Source organism: Rousettus aegyptiacus, unplaced genomic scaffold (genome assembly GCF_014176215.1).
Source record: "Rousettus aegyptiacus isolate mRouAeg1 unplaced genomic scaffold, mRouAeg1.p scaffold_m13_p_3, whole genome shotgun sequence".
Taxonomy (NCBI): Eukaryota; Metazoa; Chordata; class Mammalia; order Chiroptera; family Pteropodidae; genus Rousettus; species Rousettus aegyptiacus.
In genome coordinates this window covers 27,598,015-27,622,598 of record NW_023416306.1, presented here as the reverse complement: position 1 = coordinate 27,622,598, position 24,584 = coordinate 27,598,015, and the positions used below count along the sequence as shown (strand labels likewise).

At 43.2% G+C, this 24,584-nt stretch overlaps 1 protein-coding gene across 1 annotated transcript; it reads left to right on the top strand.

The window, feature by feature from the left end:
- The first annotated feature begins 1,590 nt into the window (after positions 1 to 1,590).
- NANS (N-acetylneuraminate synthase) lies at positions 1,591 to 21,902 on the top strand. Its single transcript, XM_016146285.2, has 6 exons — positions 1,591 to 1,827; positions 6,353 to 6,568; positions 16,061 to 16,160; positions 16,982 to 17,136; positions 19,604 to 19,870; positions 21,674 to 21,902. The coding sequence occupies exons 1-6, from the start codon at positions 1,696 to 1,698 to the stop codon at positions 21,881 to 21,883; spliced, it is 1,080 nt and encodes a 359-aa protein (XP_016001771.1). The 5' UTR covers positions 1,591 to 1,695; the 3' UTR covers positions 21,884 to 21,902.
- The last annotated feature ends 2,682 nt before the right edge of the window (positions 21,903 to 24,584 follow it).

Here is a 24,584-nt window from a genome sequence, read left to right as displayed (position 1 = left end):
TAACAGCAGCCTAACTTGCTTTTGTGGGATAATTATATTTTTAAACATAATTTCTCCTTTTTCCCTTTAAACTTAATTTCTACTTATTCATAAATTAGGCAAAACCATAAGGGTTTCTTTGGCCCTAAGTGACTGAGTTACTTTATTGTTAGATTTCATTTTCTCTGTAATCAGGGTCTGTTCCTCAGCTAGGTGTGAAAGGCCATTTAAACTTGAGAGACATAAAGCACATGCCTTCTAGTCTAGCATACCCACATATCATGAGTGAATGAACTCTGCTGCAACCTCTTTCTTTTGATTGCTTCTTCCTGGGCTCTGAATGTGTACTTCTTCAGTACCCCTCAACTCTAGGACCCCCTGTAGCCCAGGATCCATTTTCCATATGCTTTCACCAATTTAACTTTCACGAGGAAAGGTCTATCTTCACCCTGTTTCCTCATCTCCCCTTGGCCACCAAACTGCTATCAACAGTGACCCCCAAGGTCTTGGTCCTTATTCTTCTGAACTACTCTGGGCCTTTGACCCTGTGAGTCTCTCCTCCCTCCTCAGGACACAGTATCACCTGCTTCTGATCCCTTTCTCTATTTCTTCCAGAGCAGCTGCACAAGGCTCATTCTTCCACACTGTCATCCTTCTGCACGCTACCTTCTTTAACAATCTAATCTATCCTTGGTCCTTTCTTCACTCAGCATGGCTCCCAGATCTCTCCCTCCCGCCCAGACCTCTACTGAGCTTCACACCTTCCTTTCTTCCTGTCTGGCAGGCAGGGTCACCTACATTATTTATAACACCATGTCCAGAACCTACTCTGCTCACTTTCCACCCAGGGATGCCTTCTCATGTCTTTTCTGTTATTGTTAATCTGTTCATCAGTCCTGATAAGTCGAGCTGGGAATCAATGGTATTTTTTCCTTCAAACTGGCTTTTATTTCTCAACTTTGTCTATAACCCAGCATAGCTGGGTTCCTAAACTGGGAAGCAATCCAAGGACCCTACCCCAAGCTCTTCTCTGACTTTCTGAATTGACTTTGGACAAGTCAGTGGAACTTTTTGAAACCTGTTGCCTCTCACATAATAGGAAAGCTACCACTTATTCAAAGCTTACTATGGGCCAAGTACTGTGATCAGGATTTTCTAGACATCATCTCATAAATTTTGTGACTTACGTTCTATATAATTTTCCTGTTTCCGAGAAAAAGGAAAGCAACATTCAGAAAGACTAACATATGCATGATGGAGAGCTGGTTACTGGCAGGGGCTGCGCTGGAACCAGCACTGTAATTCGAAATTCAGAAGCCGTTTTTTCCATTACACCTTACGACGCGCTCTTCCTACGCCCTGGACCTAGCCTACGCCCTGCGAAGGCAGCCAGCAGCCTCCTTCAGGGAATATTTGTTCACCGGTACACGTAGGGACCCCGCGATATTCAAGGACATGCTTCCCGGCCGGAAGCCACACGCCTAAGCCGGGCGGAGGACGCTGTACTTCCTCCTCCGGCGACGCTGCCCGCCCAGCGGGTAGCTCCGCCCCCTTCTCCTGAGAGCGAGGCGGGGCCCGATGATTGGCCGCGCGGCGGCCGCGGGCTGACGTGGCGGGGTGGATGTGTGGACCTGCTGGGCTGCCGACTCAACTGACCAGAGGCGGTGGCGGCAGGACCCAGGCGGGCCGAGGGGCGCGGGAGCACGAGCGGCCGCGATGCCGCTGGAGCTGGAGCTGTGTCCCGGGCGCTGGGTGGGCGGACAGCACCCATGCTTTATCATTGCCGAGATCGGCCAGAACCACCAGGGCGACCTGGACGTGGCCAAGCGGATGATCCGCGTGGCCAAGGTGAGGGAAGCGCTGCGGGATACAGGGGTGCCGGGAGGGGCGGGCCCTGGGAAGGGCCGGCTTGCTAGCGGGGCTCCGAGAAGGGGCGGAGCCGCGGGGAGCCGGGACCACCTTCCTCTGCCTCTTAGATTGGGCATGGTGTCCGCTTTGCCAAGTCCATTTCTCAGTTTTTCGAATTCTCTTCTTCATTCCTTTTCCATCTTGACTTGTCTGCATTATTGCAATTGCTTCCCAACCTGACCTCGCTCTCCCCTTCTTGGTAGCGGATTGATCTTTCTAAAACAGATTTCATCAGGCCGTACCCCTGCCGTCTGACACCTTTGGTGGCTGGCTCTCCACTGCCTGTGGGTAGAATCGGAAACTTTTCCCCAAGGCATTCAAAAAGAGTCAGGAGGCTTTGGCTTGAAATAAATAATAAAGATTTATTCAAGGATTTTAGAGTTCGGAAACAGAATTAGGCAAAAACATAGAAGTGTTACGAAGAAAAAAAAGTAGAGTTCTTAAACTAAAGTCACATCCTTGAGAATTAGTACCAGCATTTTTAACGCTTGGATTGGTCCAGGACACTTATCAGTTAGATGTCAGCAGTCTGGATGATGGATGCCAGGAAGTCTGGACATATCCTAGGTCATTTAGAGAATAGTCTGAGAGTTATCTGCAGGTTTGATGGATGTCTGGGCAATGACACAACTTTTCTCTAGGTGTTGACGCAAGACTGGAAAGTTCAAAAATTTAAATTTTCAGGCAAGTTAGGAAACAATCATTTTCTTCACACCTCAACCTTCATAATGTTAATAATTTAGCAGCTTGGATAAAATGACTCCATTTTATTTTTCCATATCTTCACTCTTTCCTCACCTTTAAAATAGTCTTCAAGACCTTGATGACCTGGCCCCTTCCTGCATATCATTTTTCACCTCTGACATTGAAGATGAATTTTTGGAAGTTCCGGAAGTTCCTGGAAGTTCCTGTGGTCTCTCTCGCCCGCCATTCCTTGGATTTGGAATGTGAGATGGTTAAAATGCCAGGACTCAAAGTTCAAATCCTGATTATCACTTACCAGCTGTGTGAATGTGGGCTAGTTACTTAATCTCTGTGAGCCTCAGTGTCTCATTTGAAAACCAGGCTTCATAAGTACTTGCCTAAGTAAGAGTCATAAGGATCAAATGAGATAACTTACATAAAGCTTATAGCACAGTGCTTGGCACATAGGAGTTTCAATACAGTCATGCTCCGCATAACAAAGTTTAGGTCAAGGATGGATTGCAGATACACTGTGGTCCCATAAGACTATGATGGAGCTGAAAATTACTATTGCCTGGTGACGTTGTGGCCATCCTAATGTCATAGTGCAATGCATCACTTGTGTTTGTGGTGATGCTTGTATAAACAAACGTACTAAGCTGTCAGTTATATAAAAGTACAGTTGACCCTTGAACAACATACAGGTTAGGGGTGCCCTCCTCACAGTTGAAAATCTGCGTATGAATTTTTACTTTCCAAAAACTTAAGTTGACTCTCAGTATCCACAGAGGGTTGGTTTCAGGACCCCTTGTTGATACCAAAATGCTAGATGTTCAAGTCCCTTATTTAAAATGGAAGAACAATGCATATAGTCGCTTCTCTGCACCTGTGGATTGGTTGTGTCCACGGATGTGGATGGGGTTATGGAAGACTTTATATTTATTGAAAAAAATCCACATATAAGTAGTCTTTTGTGGTTTAAACCCATGCTGTTCAATAGTCATCTGTATAGCACATACAATTATGTACAGTACATAATAATAATTATGTTACTGGTTTTTATATTTATTGTACTGTACTTATTATTAAAGTAGAGTGTACTCTGTTCTTGTTTTTTAAAAATTTGCCGTAAAACTGTACTGTTATACTAGCAGCAGCTTCATCTCTTATTTTGTCTCTTGGTTGCATCGTTTTCTCTTGTGCTTGATTTGATCTTGTGTTTTGTACAGTATATAGGCTTGTAGCCTAGGAGCAATAGGCTCTACTGTATAGCCTAGGTGTGTAGTTGACTATACCATTTAGGTTTATGTAAGCACATTCTATGCTGTTCACACAATGAGGAAATTGCCTATGGAGGCATTTTTCAGAAAATATCCCCTCGAATGACCATAAATGTTCATGATTAGGTTTTATCTTACTCTTTCAGGACTACTTTTATGAAAGCCTACTGAAACATAAAAATACCTTTAAAAAGTAACAGTTGCTAACATTTTTGAGTGCTTATCTCTCAGATATTGGGCTCAGCGCTTTAAATGTTTCATCTCATTTAATTCTTACAACACAATGATGTGGATGCTGTTGCTCATTTTAAAGGCTCAGAGACGATAAGTGACTTGCCCAAGGTCACACCACTAGTGAATAATGGATTTAATGGATTTCAGAGCTTTGTTCCTAGTCACAGGGCTTCACCTTTTGTGCTGTAACATTGTTTTCTAGGGGGAATTTCCTGTTTTTAATTTAAGGAGCAACTATTTCTCTGAAGTGTCACCTCTGAATTCTGAGTTGTAAAAATACCTAGAGATATTAAAGATGTGGAAGCAAAGTTATAGTGTTTTTCTTTTTTTCTCTTTTAATTTTGAAAGATAGTTCTCCAGGGGGAGAAGAATGCAGAGGTTGAAGATGGGTTATAGTAGAAAGACCACTGCACAAGAGTCAAGATATCAGTCATTTACTAGCTGAATAATCTTGGGCAGGTGACTTTTCCTCAGTAGGCTTCAGTTTCATTTGTTTTACAATGTGTATGTGTTTTTGTTTTTAAATTTAAAGCAGTGGAATTTTTTGAAATCCTTATATTATAGGATTTTTTTTGTTTGTTTTAGTTGCCAAATGGAGTCACCTTTTCAAGTTAGTTACCCAGAGTGTGTTAGGTACAACCTGGCTTGCTCATATGACACATATGTTTGCAATACTACGAGTCGATTTTGCTCAGTTTATTTTATTATAATTATATATAACTTTATTATAAGTAGAGATTTGCTAATTGAATATACTTTTAACTTTCAAATTTTGATGCAATTGGAGCATCACACCTTGGCTCATCCTGGAGTTCTGCTGTTTGTTTTTTGTCAGTAGAGATGCAGCAAAACCTTGGACAAAGAAATCATCAACATTATAGTAAAACAGATAAGGAAATCTCTCATTTTTAGGAAAGAAGCTGAGAAAAGAAGAGGAACTTGTTCTCCACACTGCTGTCTGTGGAATGTAGTATAACTTTATTTGACCTCTTGTCTTTAGTAGTATCTACTACTTCACTTTTTTCTTCCTGTAAAGAGAAGGTTTGCCCAGATGGAGGCAAGCCATTTAACTTCTTGAGATAGAAGAGGTGAAAAGGAAAGGGAGCCTAAGGGTCACCCCGAAGACCTCATTAGCCTGCTGGAGGCCTGGGTGTTGCAGGGATTCAGGTTGCAGCCCTGGACCAGGACATATTTGGTCTACAGCCTTTAGAAAAGCAGTCTGACTGGCTCTGCTGGAGACGTGTGCAACTTTGGTCACTCTGGGCCTTGGGATCTTCATCTAGACAATGAGAACTGTGTTGCCCAATGTCACTTTCATTTCTTACGCTCTTTGAACTTCTTTCCAGTTTCATATCCTGACTGTGCCATCTTGTGATTTTTCCAGGAGTGGGAACATCACTCTTAGCACAGACATTTCTGGAGCCAAGATTTTGAACAGCATGAATACCTCTGTGTCTATAGAAATGTCAGTAAGCTGAGACTTTAGAGGGTTTTCTTAATCTTTCTATTGAGTGGTTTTTAACAAATAATTTTGAGAGATCAGAAGCTGACTGGCAATATAATGATAGCTTTTATAGCCAGACAATCCAGCTTTTATATTATAGCTTCCGTTCAGTAAGGCTAAGGCATTTCTAAGTTTTATTTCCTTGCTTTTTTGCCCAGAACCTCTTCTTCAAACAGGATGTCATACAGAAAAGCACAAATGCAAAACGGCTAAAAGCAGAGTTGTTCTTTTGTTTCCCGCCTCCAAAAGGGGCTTCTTAGAACAGTTATAGGTCCTGGAGCTAGCCCAAAGCAGCTATTTGTATAAATGGAGAAACTTGGGAGTCCAGAGACAGGAAGTGATTTATCTCAGAGTTAGGGTCAGATTCTGATTATTTTTCTGCTAAATTTTGTTTTGGTGCTTATTTTACTACCCTCCACTGAGTTACACAACTTGATATCTTCCTTAACTGTTTGATTAATTTTAAAAAATATTACAATGCAATGCAAAGCCCAAAAAAGGCCCCTGCCTTTCTTTCTCTTTCTTTCTTTTTTTTTTTTCTTCCTGTTTTAAAGGGGAGAGTTAGGGGGGAAGCTCCATCCCTGACCTTTCTTCCTTTAAGACTTTTTACATCTCCTGTTCCTCTTCTTTAGGGGTTCTTACCACCTCTGTAAATCAGCATTGTTTTTAAAGATGATGATGTCATAGCAGTTGCCCCAACAATTTCTCTTCTCTTTGAGAATCCACGACGGGTCATTGGAAAGAGCCCTAATGTGTGTTGCAGGAATGTGGGGCTGATTGTGCCAAGTTCCAGAAGAGTGAGCTGGAGTACAAGTTTAATCGGAAAGCCTTGGAGAGGCCCTATGCTTCGAAGCACTCCTGGGGGAAGACGTATGGGGAACACAAGCGCCACCTGGAATTCAGCCATGCCCAGTACAAGGAGCTGCAGAGGTATGCCGAGGAGGTTGGCATCTTCTTCACTGCCTCTGGCATGGATGAGGTGAGCCCTCTGCCACTATGTCATTTGTCACTTTAACAGACTCAGAGCATAGCAGGTGGCCTGGTGGCTTTTGGCTTAGAGCAAGCTCCGCAGCCCTTGCTCACTTTAGACACATTTTTGTGCTTTCTGAATCTGGAGCTCCCCATAGCGTTAACCAGATAAACACCCAACTGAACGGGAGGCCAGAGCGGGAAGAGTACCATAGCTTTCAAAACAAGTTGTCTCTGGGAGCAGGGGGCAGCCACACTGGAATCTCAGAGTCCCTCAAGCTTGTGGGAGACTCCTGCGGGCCAGTTTTCCCCTAGTGGAAAACTCAGTTCTGACAGGTGTCCACCCCTTGCTGAGTAGCCTTGGCTGATTTGGGTGGGGTGGCATTGGCATCATCCAGAAGGGAGTGGCCATGCTGACATCCTGGAAGAGGCTAGCTGGTGCCAGGTCTCGGGTCCCATCTGTTCTGTGTCCTGGCTTCTCAAGAGTCCTTCATGTGCTCTTTTTTGAATGTAAAAGAATATTAATTATAAAAATAATATCACAGAAAGTTTAGAAAACAGGATAAAGAGGGGGAAAAAACTGACTCATAATCCCTATGTGGCAGTTCTTTTTTTTTTTATTTCCTCCTGAAGTCTTTTTATATGCATATTTTATTGCCTGGTTTTTATATTTGTGAATATTTCATTCCATGCATATTTTGCTCAGTTATCATTATACCACACGCTTTTACCCATATCTTGTTTTCCCCCCCAGCTTTACTGAGATATAATTGGCATATAACTCCTTATATCTTGTGCTTAAAGTTTCTGGTAGTGGTGTAATATTTCTTTTGAGGATTGATTGATTGATTTTTCTTATACAATTTATGAAGTGATCCCCCCAATTACGCAAGCACCCATCTAGCACTACACACAGCCATTACAATAATTCTTTTGGGGATTTACAATGTACTTATTATTTCTCTACTTTTGGACATGCAGAATGCTTTTTTTGTGTGTGTTTATAAATAATACTGAGATGAACATCTTTTTTTCTGTGTTTTGGGTTCTTTCCTTACGATAGCTTTGCAGGAATGGATCATTAGATGAAACCTAAGAACATTTGTGTGGCTCTTGAAATACTTGGGATACTTCTAGTCAACCAGAATATTTGAATTGACCCCAATTCATTCTCTAGGCCTCTGACCCTTTGAGCCATGGTTCCAATCCCAAAATGTAGCTGTAAATCGAGTCCAAAGAAACATAAATCCAGTCTATGCCATTGATAGTTTAAAAAAGGTGGGGAGACAGAGAACCTAGACTTTTGGGAGACTTGGCACGTCCAGGCTTCAGTACTGTAGCCCAAATTCATTCCTCCATTTACAGGATTCATAAACATAACATTCTTCAGATATAGTTGTGCATTTTACAATCATAATTTCCAACTTTTGAATTATATGGTTTACCAGGTGTTTTCACATATAGTCATATATTTTATCTCTACTATGCTTCAATTTACAGATGAAGAAATGGAGGCTCTGAGGGGCCAGGAAGTTTATACAGTGTCACACAGCCGTTTTCGCCCTGGTTAAATTCCGTTCTGTTAACATTGTGCTTTCTGTTCTGGTGCTCTTTACTTCTGTAACGATGTGTTAATTATTGCTTCCGCCTACCAGACTGTTAGTCCCATCATATCCCCAGTGCTTGGCGCTTTGTAGTAGAATGAATGAATGAGCCCAACAAAAGAGCTAGTGGGTTTTATCAGGTCATTAAAAGGATCTGTAAGTCAAAAAAAGTTAAGTAGGAAAGAATGTGGGTTTGGGGTCAGAAAGAGTTTAGGTGTTGTGTCTGGTTCTGCCATTAACATGCCAAGTGATCAAAAATAAGAATCCTTAATATTTCTTGAGTGTTTCTGATATACCAAGTTCTGTGCTAGGTATTTTAAATGTATCAACTCTTTTATTCCTCTTAACAACCTCTTGAGATAGGACAGGCGTTATCCCCATTTCACAGATGAGAATATTGAAACAGAGAGGGAGTCAAAAGCTTCTGATCAGCAGAGGCTGCTGTGGACACAGTGGACTCCAGGTGGACTCCAGAGCCTGCCCTCCTCACCACACTCTTCTTGTGTCTCTCCAGGAGGCCTGTTTCCTCATGGGTAAAGGGCAGGTGCATGGATTAAAAATATCCATTGTGCAGGCTTTACATATGTAAAGCATACTTCTCAGGGCAGGACCATTTCTGTGTGTTCACCACCATGAACCCAGATGCTGGCGCAGTGTTGGCCCATAGTACATACTTAGTAAATACCTTGGTGGAAGGAAATTCAGGCCCAGGAAATGACATTTTTTCATTTCTTGCTTGGTTCAAGTATTGTGGAGTTCAGAACCTTATGGGGTTGCTCTTTAGCAATGGCCTGTAGGACTCAGACACTCAGGGACTGCCAAGTCCTCATCCTTAGAGGGCAGGTTTGGTTCAGGAAACTGCTGCTTGTTTTTGTGCCAAATGTGAATAGACTCAAAATTCCTGGGTGAAGCTTTTGATCTGAACTGACTTAGTAATGAGTCAGTAAGGATACAGATTTGTCTTTGCACGACCCATAAACAGGCTCTAGAGAGAATTTCCAAAAAAGAGTACAGAAGTATTTTGGATCCCTAATCTTGTCTTCGGGATAAGCATACAGCCTTTCCCAGAGTAATTACTTTGAGAAGAACTTTCATTTGGAAAACTAAGTCCTGAACAGTTTGTTAAAAATAATTAGCCTCAGTGGTTTAGGAACAATATAGTTGCTTCCTTGGGACAGTTTTCCTAAAACCTGACCATACCTAGCATCGAATCCATCCAAAGCAAGGAGAAATGGAATATCATCTTGGAATTTCACTGCAGTGACAGCTAAAAACAACAATAACAAACCAAAATAACAAAAAATAAACAAACCAAAGAGTATGGCAATAGTTCTCAAAGTGTGGTCCAGGAACCCATCAGGGGATTCGTGAGAACCTTCAGAAGGTTCGCAATGTCAGAACTAGGTATCTTTGTGGTACTCATATGTCATTTGCTTTTTTCACTGTCATTCTTTTTCACTGTCATTCTCTCACAGTGGCATTTTCTAGAGGCTATGTAATGTGTGATGGCATCATTCCTCTAGCAGTGGCTAATGAAAGGCGTTTTCTTTTTTTTAAATAACAGTTTTATTGACATACCATTCAATTCACCCAATTCAAATATACAATTAAAGTTTTTAGTACAGTCACAGAGTTGCACAATAATCAACATAATTTTAGGATATTTTTATCATTCCAAAAGGAAAAATTGTACCCATTAGCAGCCATTCCTCATTCCAATTCTCCCAGCCTAAGGCAACCATGAATCTGTTTTCCATCTCTGTAAATTTGCCTGTTCTGGACAATGCATATAAGTAGAATCAGGCTATGTATCAGTTATTTGATTTTTGGTCATTTGTGTCTGGTTTCTTTCATGTAGCATCATGTTCTCAAGGTTCATCCATGTTTTAACATGTGTCAGTACTTCCTTTTAATTGCTGAGTGATATTCAGTTTTATGGATATACTACATTTTATTTATCCATTCATCAGTTGATGGACATTTGGATTGTCCTCACTTTTTGGCTAGTGTGAATAGTGCTGTTTTAAACATTTATGTACATGTTTTCATTTATCTTGGGTATATATATGTTAACTCTTATGTTGAACATTTTTTGAAGAACTGATGGACTTTTCCGAAGTAGCTGTACCATTTTATACTCCCTCTGGCAGTGTATGAGGGTTCCAGTTTCTCCACATCCTCAGCAACATTTGTTATCTGGCTTTCTGATTCTAGACATCCTAGCAAGTATGAAGTAGTATCTCATTGTGGTTTTGATTTGCATTTCCCTGATGGTTAATGATGTTGAACATCTTTTCATATGTGTATTTGCTGTTTGTATATCTTCTTCAGAGGACTGTCTTTTCAGATCCTTTGCCAATTTTTAAATTGGGTTATTTGTCTTTATATATTCTAGATACAAGTTCCTAATCAAGTACATTCTTTGCAAAAATTTTTCCAGTTCTGTGGGCTATCTTTTCACTTTCTTGATGGTTCCTTTGAAGCACACTTTTAATTTTGACGATGTCTAATTTATCTACTTTTTCTTTTGTACCTGTCCATGCTTGTGATTGAAACATTTCTCAGTTTTAAAGCACAATGTGATATCACTACACAACTATCACTATGGCTAAAATAAAAAGTGGCAATAACACCAAATTGTGCTAAGGATATAGAGAAAATGGATCAAGCTGGCGGTAATGTAGAATGGTTCAGTTGCTCTAGAAAATAATGTCAGTTTCTGTCTTTTTAAAAAAACAACTCTAGTGAGATATAATTCACATTACAGTTCACCCATTTGATATGTACTGGTAGAGTCTTATAAAACTAAACACGTGCTTATCATGTGGGTCACCAGTTGTCATTTGGTAATTTATCCTAAAAGAAATAAAACTTAAGTTCACACAAAAAAACCTGTACACGAATGTTCATAACAACTTTATCTGTAGTAGCCCCAGACATTCTTTAGCAGATGAATTGTTGAACATAATAGTACATCCAGACCACGGAATACTACTCAGCAATAAAAAGGAACGAACTACTGGTACATGCAACAGTTCGGATGGATCTCAGGGATAGTATGCTGAATGAAAAAGCCAGTCTCAGAAGGCTGCATACTATGTGAATCTGTTACATAACGTTCTTGAACTCTAGAAGTGGAGAACAGGTTAGTGGTTGTCAGGGATTGGAGAGGGAGAGGGGAGGAAGGTGAAAGTGACTGTGATGGGAGAACAGGAGGGAACCTCGCAGCGATGGCGTAACTCTCTGTCATGACTGGTGGTAGCTGCGTGAGTCTGCGTATGTGGTAAAATTGCATAGAATTAAATACATGCACATGCAAATGAGTGTGTAAAAATGGTGAAATCCGAATAAGATCGGGGATGCTTTCTCTATCAGTGTCACTCTTCCGGTTGTGATATTACACTATAGTTTTGTAAGATGTTACTGTCGGGGGGAGCTGGGTGAAGTGTACATGTAATCTCTCTGTATTATTTCTTATAGCTGCATATGAAGCTATAAATATCTCAAAAAGTTTAAAATTAAAAATCTAAAATTCCTGTTTTAATTTTAATTTAGTAAATATAGATTGTCAGAACTTATATACAGAGCTCTGTAGCGTCCTTAGTAATTTTGAAGAGTGTAAGCACCAAAACATTTAGGTCCCCATGCTGAATGACGCACACCTGGACTGTGTGGTCCGGTGGTTAAGTGCATGGACTATGGGGTCAGATTTTGAGTTTGAATATGGTTCTGCTTGTCATTCCTGGTTTGTCATGTGGAGGTTATTTAACCTCTGTGCTCCTGTTTCTTCAGCTATAAAGTGGGTTCGTACCTGAACCCATCTTGTGAGGTCTTTATGAGGATTAAATTATCATTCACCTAAAGCATAGCACACAGCTGGCACTCAGCGAACAGTAGCTACATTTGAGGAAAGCAACATGGGCTGAGGGTCGGCACGTCTGGGTTCTTGCCCTTCTCTGCTTGGCAAGTTCCTTCTATGCTCTGGGCCTCCATTTTTTCTCGTGTGTGTGAACTAGCTGCCGTCCAAAGGCTTTTCCAGCCTTTGTAGGGACGGAGTCATTGTAGGACCAGGGAATACATCACTAAAGTGACTTTGCCCCAATGAGGACTTTCCTGTCAGTCTATGTTTCTTCCAGGCACCTGAGCTTCACGTGGATTCCGAAGGAGAGGGCACATCCCTGCATCTGTGAGGCCGCTTAGGAAAGGTCACTTTAGGTCGTTTGTTCCCAGGTGGCTTTGAGGCGAGAAGCAGCAGCACTTGGGAGATGGCGAGGAGCATGGGCGTTGGTAGTTGGGGCTGCCTCTTGGCCTTTGCCCTTTCGATTTACCAGGAGGCACTTCAGTTTGGTGTGTAGAACACATGCTCTGCAGCCACACTGAGTCCAGGTCCTGGCACTTACACTGTGTGGGCTCAGGTGACTAACCTCTTTGAGCCTCAGGTGCCCCATCTATAAAAGTGGGGTAATAAAGATGCCCACCCCGCAGGCCTGTGGTAGGATTCAGTGAGAAGCCTGTGAGGTGCCAGGGCAGCCCAACACCCGCATCCACTGAATGATAGCTGTTCTGTTACTTAGAACCCTTTGGAGTTTTTCTGCTTCATACTATCTGGGCAAGGAGACCCCTCTGTCCCAAGAATGCTATTTGTTTCCAGCTAGTCTCCTGACTGGCTTGCACAGTGAGGGGGAATGCATTCTTAAGTCTTTACAAGAGTTAATTTGCTTTGCCAGCCAGGTTCCTCTTCTGAACCAGCATGTCTTATCTACCCAGCTGCCAGAAATGGGTTGGTCCATTGTTTTGCATTTACGTGGCAAATATTTATCCACCCTAACTTCCTTATGGACAGTAGGCATTTATTGAGTGCCTGTTTTCTCTACCGTGCATGCTGTCCTGGGCATTCTTTGTTTGCTAAGGAAAGGTTAAGGTGTGGCAGGATTTTATTAGGCCAAGAAGACTATCGGGGCATCTGGGCAAAAGCTGCACAGTAGCACGTGGAACTCTGCTGAGATGAGCAGAATGCCTTTGGTCTAAATGGAGAGTTTTATTCAGAAAGCCAGTGGAAGCCCTGAGCATCAAGGTGGCCCCTGAAGGACGTGCTGCCCTCACACACAAATGGGGCATCCCACCAGAGCTGGCCGTCGCTCCCAGTGCCTGCCTCCGCCGTGCCCTCTCCTCCTCCCTGCTTTTCCTTTACCACCACCACAGCAGGGTGCTTCCTGCCCAGGCCATGGTGCAGTCTGACGGGGACACTGGGCTGAGGGCAGACCCAACCTTCTTTCAGTTCCTTGCTTCCCACCCCTACCCCCCATGGTTCCTCACCCTGGGAAGTGCCCCAGCACCCAGTCTTCTCCCCAGCTCATCACTGTAGGTTTCTTTTCCTTTTCCTCCAGGACCCAAAAACTGAGGGGAATGGAAGGGGCTTTAGAAAAACCTCAGCTTCTCTCTCTCTTCTGTTACCCCTTAGATCATTGGGCCCCAAAGTTTCTCACAGGACATTATATAGAAATGGGCACACATTGTCAATTCTCATTAATTTATTTAGAATCAGTAAAGCTCATCCCCCTGAATAAACAAGGATTCTGGGTTACCTTTGGGAAACACGGGGGTGAAAAAGCTAGACAAGGACTCTGTAAGAAGGAGGTCTGGCAATGCAGGATTTCACCCAAACCAGTTTGCTGGTGTATTTAACTCAGGTGGATTCCCAGGGAGGGTCATACTGGCTGAGTTACTTTCAGGCTGACTCTAAAAGGCATTCTGCTATAGGGTGGGAAGGAGAAGTAGAGAGGGCACCAGGCAGCATTCATCCCTCCATGGAAAGGGGATGGGCAGCTGGGTGGCCAGGGCTAGGGGAAGCCAAGGAGTCCACAGAGAGAAGGGGGCCACAGGCACTAATGCAGCCTGAGGAGGCTGGGCACAGACCTGAAAAGCTAGCATTGTGCTCATGACTGAAGTTGGCACCCTGTGCAAAGATCAATGTGAAATGACAGTTTTCTAAATGGCCGCTAGGTGGGGCTGCTTTCCCAGGACTGCAAAATGATCTAGTCAATCCTTCAGGAGCAGTAATTTGCCCCTTTTCCCCCTCGTTTGAAAAGTGTAGATTTTACAACCCCTATGGGTAAGCTGTTCAGAAGTGTTTTTTCTGCATTTGGCCCTTCCTTGCCTCTGCTCACTTTGTACCTTTCCTGAGTGAACTCATATATCTATGCATGCTCTTGGAGACTTTTTCATCATAAGCCTCTCTCACAAATCGAAAACTATATAGAAGAAAACTTAGCGTAGAATTTTCCCTCTGAAAATAGAAAACACTCTATCTGCCAGATAGAGTGAGAGGGGTGGGAAAGTTTGACTCGGTTCAATCAGTATATTAAAAATGAATGTTTTTCAGTTCCAGTCTAGGGCTGGTTAACACAGGAGTGAGCTAGAAAAATATGGAAGGGAAAGAGATGAGGGAGAAATAAAGAAGAATGAAGGAGGCAGCAAGAACTGCAGCAAAGGTAGCTTAGCACACTGGGAGGTGAGTGGCACTCGGGCCACACTGGACAGAGTCTCAGAGACGGAGGGGGTTGCAGACTGCCTTTGAACTGTCCACTGGTGGGTTAGCCACTCCGTATGGCTATCCAGCAGCTCTAACCAGTACATTAGTAGAGGGCTTACATATGAAGAAAGTTATTTTCTGAGTGCAGTCACCATGATTGGAGTAGCTCATCACCCACTGGGAAGGTGGACAGAAGCTCAGGCCTCAGTGGGTTGATTTAAAGAAACTGGAGGCAGAATGACATTTTCTTACTGTTCCTTACCTCCTCTGTGCCCTTTGAATATTCAGGTTTGGTAATCTTGTTCTTTGTTCCTCAGTGTGATTCACAGAGCAGCAGCCTTGGCATTACCCAGGAACTTATTAGAAATGCAGACTCTCGGGCTCCGTCCTAGACTGAAAGTCAGTTTGCATTTTGTTTTAATAAGATCCTTGAGAGATTCATGTGCCTGAATTAAGCGTGTGAGAAACACTGACCTACCTCATCGAGTCTACCAAACTCACTTCGGAAACTCAGGCAGTATCGTAGGACAGAACTTAGATATTTGGAAACATTCTGAGACATTGATTCTCCCCACTTCTGATTTTCAACTTCAATTTTTAAAAAAATAGTATTAACAGGTTCTCGTAATTTAACAGCAAACTGAGATTTCACTCTTAAAACTTGTGTTCTGCTGATTCTTTCCACACGCACTTGTTGACACTTGTCAATCTCCTGAGTCTTATTGATGAACCCCAGATAAGGATGCTGGAGGGCTCTAGATAGCCGACTTCAGCCAGTGATGTTATCTCAAAAAAAAAAGCTACTGAGGTTTCTTTTTTCTGTGGATGGCATGGTTTGAGGTCTGAAAGGGCTTGGGTCTAATAGGGCCTGCCAGCTGAAGATCACGTGTCAGGGCTGGGCCATAAATGCTCCATTTTTTCACTTTTGGCAAGGATTGAAATGGCCTCTTTCCCAGCTTTTTGGCCCTGCATAAGGGAAGGCCTTTGAGGAACATTCATTTTTCTCCCTGCCTGTCTTTCTGGGTCAAGATTAGGTCATAACCCTTTTTCATTCGTTCATTGGGCCCTGGGCCCCTGGGGAAGAAATTCTGGCCAGGAGTCTGATTCTTTTCTGGATTCTGTAGCCCGGTTGGGCCAGCAGACAATGTTTGTTAGACATTGGATGGGTGGCTATGAAAAAAAAAAAGAATGTTTGATTTGAATGAAATGACTGATAACAGATCTTTGCCTGCTTTTAAGTTGTTGAGAGAGTCCCCCTTGGCTGGTAAGAGGAGGGGTTTTTCCGTTTATTTGTGGCTCCTTGCCTATCTTGAGGGCAGTGTCTTTGAACAATAGTGAAAAAGAGCTCCTTCTTTGGTTTTTGTAGATGGCAGTTGAGTTTCTGCATGAACTGAATGTTCCATTTTTCAAAGTTGGATCTGGGGACACTAACAATTTTCCTTACCTGGAAAAGACAGCCAAAAAAGGTAAGTGTTTAATTTTTGCCATAAAATCTAAGGGAGTCCAAACCTTCGTTTTTACTCCTTTGCTGGCAAGTAAAAGGAGTCTTATGAAGACAGACTTTAGAAACCTCTTTGCAATCCCTATATACTTCCGCTTTTTTTGCGTACTGACTTGAAAGGGAAGAAATTAAGGATGACACACAATTGTTATATGAATTTTTAAATTTTAAAATTATTTTTAACTTAATAGAAATATGAAATTAAGGATATATAAGACTTCTTAGAGGAGGCTCCGACTTTGAGAAATACTCTAGATGTGTATCGTAATATCTGATATATGCACGTTACAATTTGTAATGTGGTTTTACAACACAAGTCATATCATTTGATTCTTACAACCACCCTGGGACTGAAGTAGGTCACATGGTTAAGATACGTTGTACTTATTTCAGAGATGTGGTATCTGAGACCACACAACTAGTAAGTGGCAGCTCTGAGCCTCGCACTCGCTCATGCTCTTGAATCTGGGGTCTGTGCCTACCCTATCACACCTCTTAATCCAATGAAATGCTCATCTTTCTCTGAGGAATGTGAAATGCCTCCGACTCCTTAATTCAGTTCACTATGCTAAGTGATGCTGAGGGGTGAAGGAAGTCTGCATTAACTGCGGTTGAGGTCAGGAACCCACCAAGCTCACTTCTGTTCCTCCACAGTGGCTGGCATGGTGTTTGAGAGATGTTTGTGGAATTCAGTTGAATGATGAGACCAGCAGTTGGGTTGTGCTTGAGGGAGAGTCAGAGCTCCTAAAAAGAAAGTGACGATGGTGTTGGTGTTGGGTCACTCAGGCCGCCCCATGGTGATCTCCAGTGGGATGCAGTCAATGGACACCATGAAGCAAGTCTATCAGATTGTGAAGCCCCTCAACCCCAATTTCTGCTTCCTCCAGTGCACCAGTGCATACCCACTCCTGCCTGAGGATGTCAACCTGCGCATCATCTCGGTGAGCAGATGGGAGGGCCATTGTCTCATTGGACCACTGCAAAATGGCTTTTCTTGGGTCATTTACTGCAGGGAAGATGTAGCCTTTTTTGCAACCAAGAGTCTAACCCACTTTGACATGCTTCGTAATTTGAACATCCTTTGACAATCTTGCTGTTACAGAATCAAATTAGAACCAACGATGCAGCTAAGGAAGCAGATACATTCTAAAGAGGGTGATTATAAATTAAATTTTCTTAAAACAGCCTAATTTCGCTTATTTTAAAATTTAAGGTAGAGTCCTCATAGTTATCTGTGTACATTTTCTTTACCCATGTATCTTGGCCATTAGAGGTCCCTCTTCTGTGAATCGCTGGCTCATCTCCTTTCTTAGTGTGTTGTTTTTGTATGTGTGGTAACATGTACATGACATTCGACATGACATTCTAACCATTTTTAGGTGTACAGTTCAGCGGCATTAAGTACATTCATATTGTTGTGCCGCCATCACCATCATCCATCTCTAGAACTTTTTTATCATCCCAAACTGAAACTAAATGCATTAAACACTAACTGCCCATTTTCCCCTCCCCCAACACCGGGCACCCACCATTCTACTTTCTGTCATTATAAATTTGACTACTCCAGATACCTCAGATAAGTGGAATCATACAGTATTTGTCCTTTTGTATCATCTTCTTTCACTTAGCATGTCTTCAGAGTTCATCCACCTTATAGTATGTGTCAGCATTTTATTCCTTTTTAAGGTTGAATAATATTCCATTGTGTATATATACCACATTTTGTTTATCCATTCATCAGTGTACATTTTGGCTATATCCGCCTTTTGGACATTGTGAATAATGCTGTTAGGATACTGGTGTACAAATATATTTTTGTTTTTCTTCATATCGATTTTCTTGAAACCTTTGCTTCTTCCTGCTCTGTGTTATTTGCCAGCTCTGTTATTTTCGACCTGTAATTCTGAGCATTCCTGAGGCTCAAACTGGATACAGTGACAATTTTGACGGAGCCTTTTCTCTCCCAGGATTTGTCTATTCCGACTCAGTTTACAGATGGTGAAGTCTAGTCCCAAAGGGTAAAGAACTTACTTGGCCGAGATCTCACAGCAGTTTAGGGGAAAAGCTGGAACTAGAATCCTTTGTCTCTTACTGTCTCAGGCCAGCTCTATCAGTTCCCCCTGGCAGCTCCCGAAACTTACGTAGAAATGTATCTATGTTTAATTATCATACAAACACATTACAGTAATATTAGTGTAATTCTAAACATTATATACACATATAGTCCTTACATTGCAGTTAACTAGTTTTCCTCTCATATATTTCTTTCAGGACAGTATTTGACTTTTTTTTTTTTATGATAGTGTAAGCTTTTGTACATGTTGCTACAGTCTTCATATTTAAATTTAAAAAAAATTAAACTTTTTTGAAAACTGACAGTTATATTTTATCTAAACTTTCTGTCCCTCTTAGTTAATAGTCTTTTCTCGATTTCTAGCCATCTCTAAGTGGTTATTTTTAAAATTTAAACATAATTTTTAAAAATTCAAATGGCTTTGAATTATAGAACATAGAAAGTGAACATCCTTATAATCCCATCCCACTGAGATTACCATAATCAACAATTTAGTATATGTGGCTCCAAATATTTTCCTTGATTGTCTTTCTCTGTGCAGCATGGTCCCCCTTTCCTTTCCGTCCCTATCCAAGGAGCACTCATGTCCGGTCTTTTGATACCAGGTTACAGTGAGCGTTAAATTGCCAGCCCTCTCCATCTTGGGCCCAGCCTACCATATTTCATCAGTTCGAATCCCCCGACCTAGCAACCTGCATTCCCTTGTCCATCACATACCCTTGAGCCTGGTTTTTAAGGCCTTCGCCACTCAACTGTCCTTTTATTAAGCCCCATCTGAGTCTTTCTACTGTACTTAAGCTTCCTGGTCACCCTCACTGACAAGACTCACTTGACTTAGGATGTCTTTTGTTGCATTCAGTGAATTATAGATAACAGATTAATTATTTAGCATTTCCACCAAAGGACTGTTTTGAGATTGGGCTGTATATATATTATTGATGTTATTTTTGCATATAGCACACTTGCTTTCAGCAGCTCAAGCTAATTAAATGTGACAGATGCTTTTTGAATGAGTTTAGGCATTTGGTTATAACTCTGTTGTTATTCCCAGTGGTTTGCCCTGGTGAAACATTCTTAAAATGCATTCTCAATAACAATAGCCGCTACTTCTTGAGGATTTACAGTGTGCCAGGTGCTTTTCAAGAATTTAGGGCAGCCCTCCACAAGTATAATTATCCCCAATAAGGAGAGGCCCAGAGCGCCTCAGTATCTTGCCCGTAGTCTCACAAATGGTGAGTGGCTACGCTGGAACTCCAGCCCAGATCGGCCTGACTCCAGAAGATATGGGTAAAGCACCATAATACTTAACCTTCTTTTCTTTTTTTATCTTAAAGGAGTATCAGAAGGTCTTTCCTGACATTCCCATAGGGTATTCTGGGCATGAAACAGGCATAGCCATATCTGTGGCCGCAGTGGCTTTGGGGGCCAAGGTTTTGGAGCGTCATATAACTTTGGACAAGACCTGGAAGGGTAGTGACCACTCGGCCTCACTGGAGCCTGGAGAGCTGGCTGAGCTGGTGCGGTCCGTGCGCCTTGTGGAAAGGGCCATGGGCTCCCCGACCAAGCAGCTGCTGCCCTGTGAGATGGCCTGCAATGAAAAGGTGGGTTCTCCCAACCCTGCCGGGCTCCACTGTTCTGACAGGGCTGCAGTGGGCTTACCTGCCAGGTAGAGTCAGTACTAACCTTGCCTGAACCCTGGTCAATGGGATGATAAATGTCACTCCAGCCCTCTGAGTCTCTCTGGGCTTCTATTAGCAGCAGGAGAAACGTGTTGTTTAAGGGAACTTTAGCAGTTCTGGCCGCCTAGGATCATTTTATCATTTCTCACCAAGTCTCTGAAGCCTGTGGCCCCAGAGCTCTAGACTCCTAGTGTAAGGGAATGGTGGTAGTGTCCAGGGCCTCGTGAGGCACTCAGATAGGTCAGGTCCGGGGTCCCTTGGAGTAGGTAAGTCTTGAGAAACATTCAGGTAGAAGGTTCCGTGAGGCAGTGAGAGAAGGGCCTATGATGCACTAAGGCTTCCCTAATCGGCGGGGTGGGCCACTGGATAAATGGGGGCAGCAGCTTGTCATAGGGGGTTGGTGGGTAGATGGGAGTGGCGGGTCGTCACAGGAGGTTGGTGGGAGATGACACAAATATCCCTTCAGGAGCAGTTCGAGCTGTGTAGCATTGACCTTCAGACAGGAAATGGTGAGCTCAGGAGCGCTGCCGGCACTCTGATCATCTGGGCTTCTTGGAAGCTGCACCTGGCCTAGTCTTCGCCTCAGAGTTTCAGACCCAGGCGTCCCGGACTTCCAGAAGTGCAGACACCCCTAATGGGCTGTGGGCTCTCTGGGTCAAGGCAAATACCTACCATCAGCATGTCATCTTTATTCTAGTGGGGCCCTACTCGCTTCCCTCAAATTAAAGCTGCACATACACCAGGAAATTACAAAAATAGTAAAAAGAAACAAACTCCCTGATGAGGAAAAGAGAAGAGAATTGTACCAGAAACCAGATGGAGAGTTGAGCACTTAATTTAGTTCTGAGTCTCCTGGCTCCCGGAGCAAACAGAGGAATATAACAGGATGCATAACCTGGTAATTGTCTGTTGACAGATGTTTTGTCCTGGCACTAAATTCTATATTGATTCCTTGGCCCTTATGTGGAAGATGTACAGTAATGTAATAGATAATTCGTTTAACAGCATTGTGGAGAAGACATAGAAATGCCAGTCATGAGTTTCAGCATCCTTCATTCTGCACCTGCACGTCCTTTGCCTTGTCCTAGGAGATCCCCCTTCCTGTCCTCTGAGTAGCACATACCGTTTTGTGAGCCCTCCATATTCTTGTTTTACTGAGCACAGTGGCCGTAAGGTTCGTGTCCCTTGAGAGCAGTGGGCAAGGAGTGAGGAATCCTAGGTTCTCATCTCAGCCCCCTGCAGCCTTGTCCAAGTCATCCACCCTCCGTGGGCCTCAGTTTCCCTGTGTTTAAAATGAGATATTGAACTAAATGATGACAAAAGTAAATGACATAATTTTCATTTATCAGGAGCGTTCCATGTTCAATGTTCCATGTAGATTACATTTATTATCACTAATCTTTATCATTGAAACAAGATAGAGGCACTTGTTTCCTATTTTACCAAGAAACTCAGCCACAGCTGGGATTTGGACCAGCTGACTGAGATTTGGACCTTGCTCTTTTTGGTAATATAACCTGAGCCCTTTCCTTTGTACTTTATTGTGAAGGCCCCTCCCCTGAGTATGAGTTCACCCCACTCTGGCCGAGTTCCTGCCGTGTGTGAGATACTGCTCTAGGCACCAAGGGGGAAACAGAGTCCCTATTCTAAAGGCTCCTTGGGTGCAAAGCAACATGTACTAATTACTCTTGTGAGACTGACCCTGAGTCTTAATTTTATTCACAGCTGGGCAAATCTGTGGTGGCCAAAGTGAAAATTCCAGAAGGCACCATTCTGACATTGGACATGCTCACTGTGAAGGTGGGTGAGCCCAAAGGCTACCCTCCTGAAGACATCTTTAGTCTGGTGGGCAAGAAGGTCCTGGTCACTGTCGAAGAAGACGACACCATCATGGAAGAATCAGTAGAAAATCATGGCAAAAAAATCAAGTCTTAAAATAAAGTGCCATTCTTTGGATTCTGAATTGCCTTGCTGGTGCTGTGGGGTATGGCTGGGTGAGGTGGAGCAGGAGTGGTGACCTCCTAAGACCTGGCTTTCATCCACTCCCCCGCCCTAGACAGCACACATTTTGGGGGCCAGGCTCTATGTCAAGCCTGTTGGAGGGATACAAAGAGCAAATACAATCATCTCTGCTTCAAGTTGGCTGGCCCTGAAGGGGAGGTGGGCTCAAAAGCATTTAAGTCATCACCCTCCAGTTGTATGGGTACAAGAGGGATGAGCTCCGGCTGTATGGGTCCTCTCCTTTAAGCAAGCCTTCCTTCATACTGCCCGCAAAGCCAACCCAGATGACCCAAAATCTCCCTTCCACACCTCCTGCTGTCTCTCCTTCTCCATTGCCCTATGCCCTGCCCACCCTGGGGCTCTGTGTGCAGTTAGCTCTATGGCGATCACTTGGTAGGAGAGAAGTGGTTGGTCAAATGGTCTTGCAGGCAAAGAAATACCCAAAGCACTCATCTCAGTGAGGAAAGAGGGAAATGGCATTCCTTCCTTCTTTGAACAGAGATGTGCCAGGCCCTGCATTAGGTCCTGAGGACACAACCCAAATCCGTTTCCTCAAGGAACTCCCACTCAGCTGGGGACATGTGCGCAGTAAGTATACACAGTTATTAAAAGGTGATACGTGCAATGGGGGAAAAGTAGAGCTGTGTAAGGGAGGTGGGGAATGTGGGGCTTAGTGTATTTGCAGGTTGCAGTGACTCTGCATATGGTAGTATTGTAAATCAGCCCTTCTATAATCCATAATGAAATTATAAACCCAGCTAATAAAAAAGATTGTTTTAGTTCCTTGAACAGTAGCATGAACCTTTCACAGAGATTCCATGTAATATTCGCCTTTGTTCTTTTGAACCGATAGAGATTAATGATTCTTTTCAAGTGTTTTTTCAAATTCTTAATCTTTGTTTACATTTGATCTTGTTTACTAATAACTCTTATTTCAAAGTGTATATTTGACTCTTTTCAGATACATAAATTAGCCATTTGACATTTCTTTACTTGCGAGTATAGAACCTCCTTCTCCTATAGATCCCAAAACAGTAGATACTCATGTGGGTGGGGTAGGATTGGGATCCTGGGTTGTACTCCTGTGTAAAAGTAAACTCACAAAATTGATGTGCTAACAACTGAAGTGTGATAGTATCAATTTCTGGCTGGTATTTATTCCCTTTCATTTCTCCCTATAAACAGACCTTGAATAGGCGATCAAAATTTCTGGTTCCGTGGACTTTCTTTCTACAACAGCAGAGAAGGTGACATTTAAGCAAACATCTGAGACTTCCTAATAAGAAAGGACATAATATGGTAATAGAGGGATGCATTCCAGGGCCTGGAAACAGGATGTGGGTCTGAAAGAAAGAGAGGGAAGGGCCTGGCCTGGCTCTAGCTGACAATGTGCAGCGGATGGTTTCAAGCAGGGAACTAGTCAGTTGGCTCCTAATGGAGATGTTAGAAGGGCCCAGGCTAGTCTGTAAACCTCAGGTGGATTTCCCTCAGAGGGTAGGAATCAGCAAGGCACAGAGTTGAAAGAACTTGAGGTCACAGGTCTTAACTGCCTTTTGTGTAGAGGACTGAGTTGGAGAGAATTGTGAAAGGAGGGCCATTGTGTAGAACACACTTCCCATCAGGGCACATAGTACGAGAGCCTGTGTTTATATGTGTGGGTGAGGTACAGGACACTTCATGCCGCACAAGGCTGCCCTGGGAGTGGAAGACTTGACATCAAGGCATACCTCTATCCCATTCAAGTCGGGAACTCAAGTCTAGAAGACATCCCTGAGCACTTGCCAGGTGGGAGATGCAGTGCTGGGCCCTCAGTGAGACAGCAGATGGCCCCTGTCAGAGAGTTCACAGCCTAACTAACGGGTGCAGGTACCTCCACAAACAGTACCCCATGTGTGTGAATTGTCGAGATGTTTCCAAGAGTCATGGGAGCCATAGGAGTGAGGGCTGAAGAGTAGGTATGGCCGGGGAAGGCCTCTTGGAGGAGGTGGTGCTTTAGTTCAACTTTGCAGGTTGAGAAGTAACTGCAGGAGGAATCGTGGGATTTGGGGCATAGGATTGGGAAGTGCCCAGAGTGTTTGAGGACTAGCAGGTGATGGTTTGGCAGGGAATGGCCACATGAAGAGGAAGGAAGTGATTTGGAAGATGTAGGGAAGGAAGCGAGGGCTTAAAAGCCTGCTGAGTTTGGACTTTGTTTCTGTAGGCAGTGAGGAGCCATGGCAGGCTTCTGAGCAGAACATGGCAGACTCAGACCCGGGTCCCCCATCCCATGCTTACTCCCCATCTAGCTTGGCTTCTTAGGCAAGCTGTCACGTCTTCATAGTTTGGACTCCTGTCCACCAGGCCCTGGCTATGAGGAGTACCTCTGTTAGGCTGCGCCTCCGCTAGGCTGGCATCAGTGCCAAAGTGCAACTGCAGAAATGGAAGAGATGATGCAGTCCTTGAAATCTCTAAAAACCCAAGTAAGGGCCAAAGGTGGCTTCAGCATTGGTAAAGGATGGTCACAAAGATGCCAAAACCCACATAATGCTCTCTGGGATAGGAATGGTTGGGAGGCAGAGTTAATTTACACATAAGCAAGAACTTAGCAGGTTTATCTTCAGAAGTGGAGAAGTCTCCATTACTGGAGACACTCAAT

Excerpts from the sequence above, each read along its gene's own strand:
- NANS (XM_016146285.2), top strand. The coding sequence starts at position 1,696 with ATGCCGCTGGAGCTGGAGCTGTGTCCCGGGCGCTGGGTGGGCGGACAG. Across the intron at positions 1,828-6,352 it reads GGATGATCCGCGTGGCCAAG|GAATGTGGGGCTGATTGTGC; the intron begins GTGAGGGAAGCG and ends TGTGTGTTGCAG. Across the intron at positions 6,569-16,060 it reads CTGCCTCTGGCATGGATGAG|ATGGCAGTTGAGTTTCTGCA; the intron begins GTGAGCCCTCTG and ends TGGTTTTTGTAG.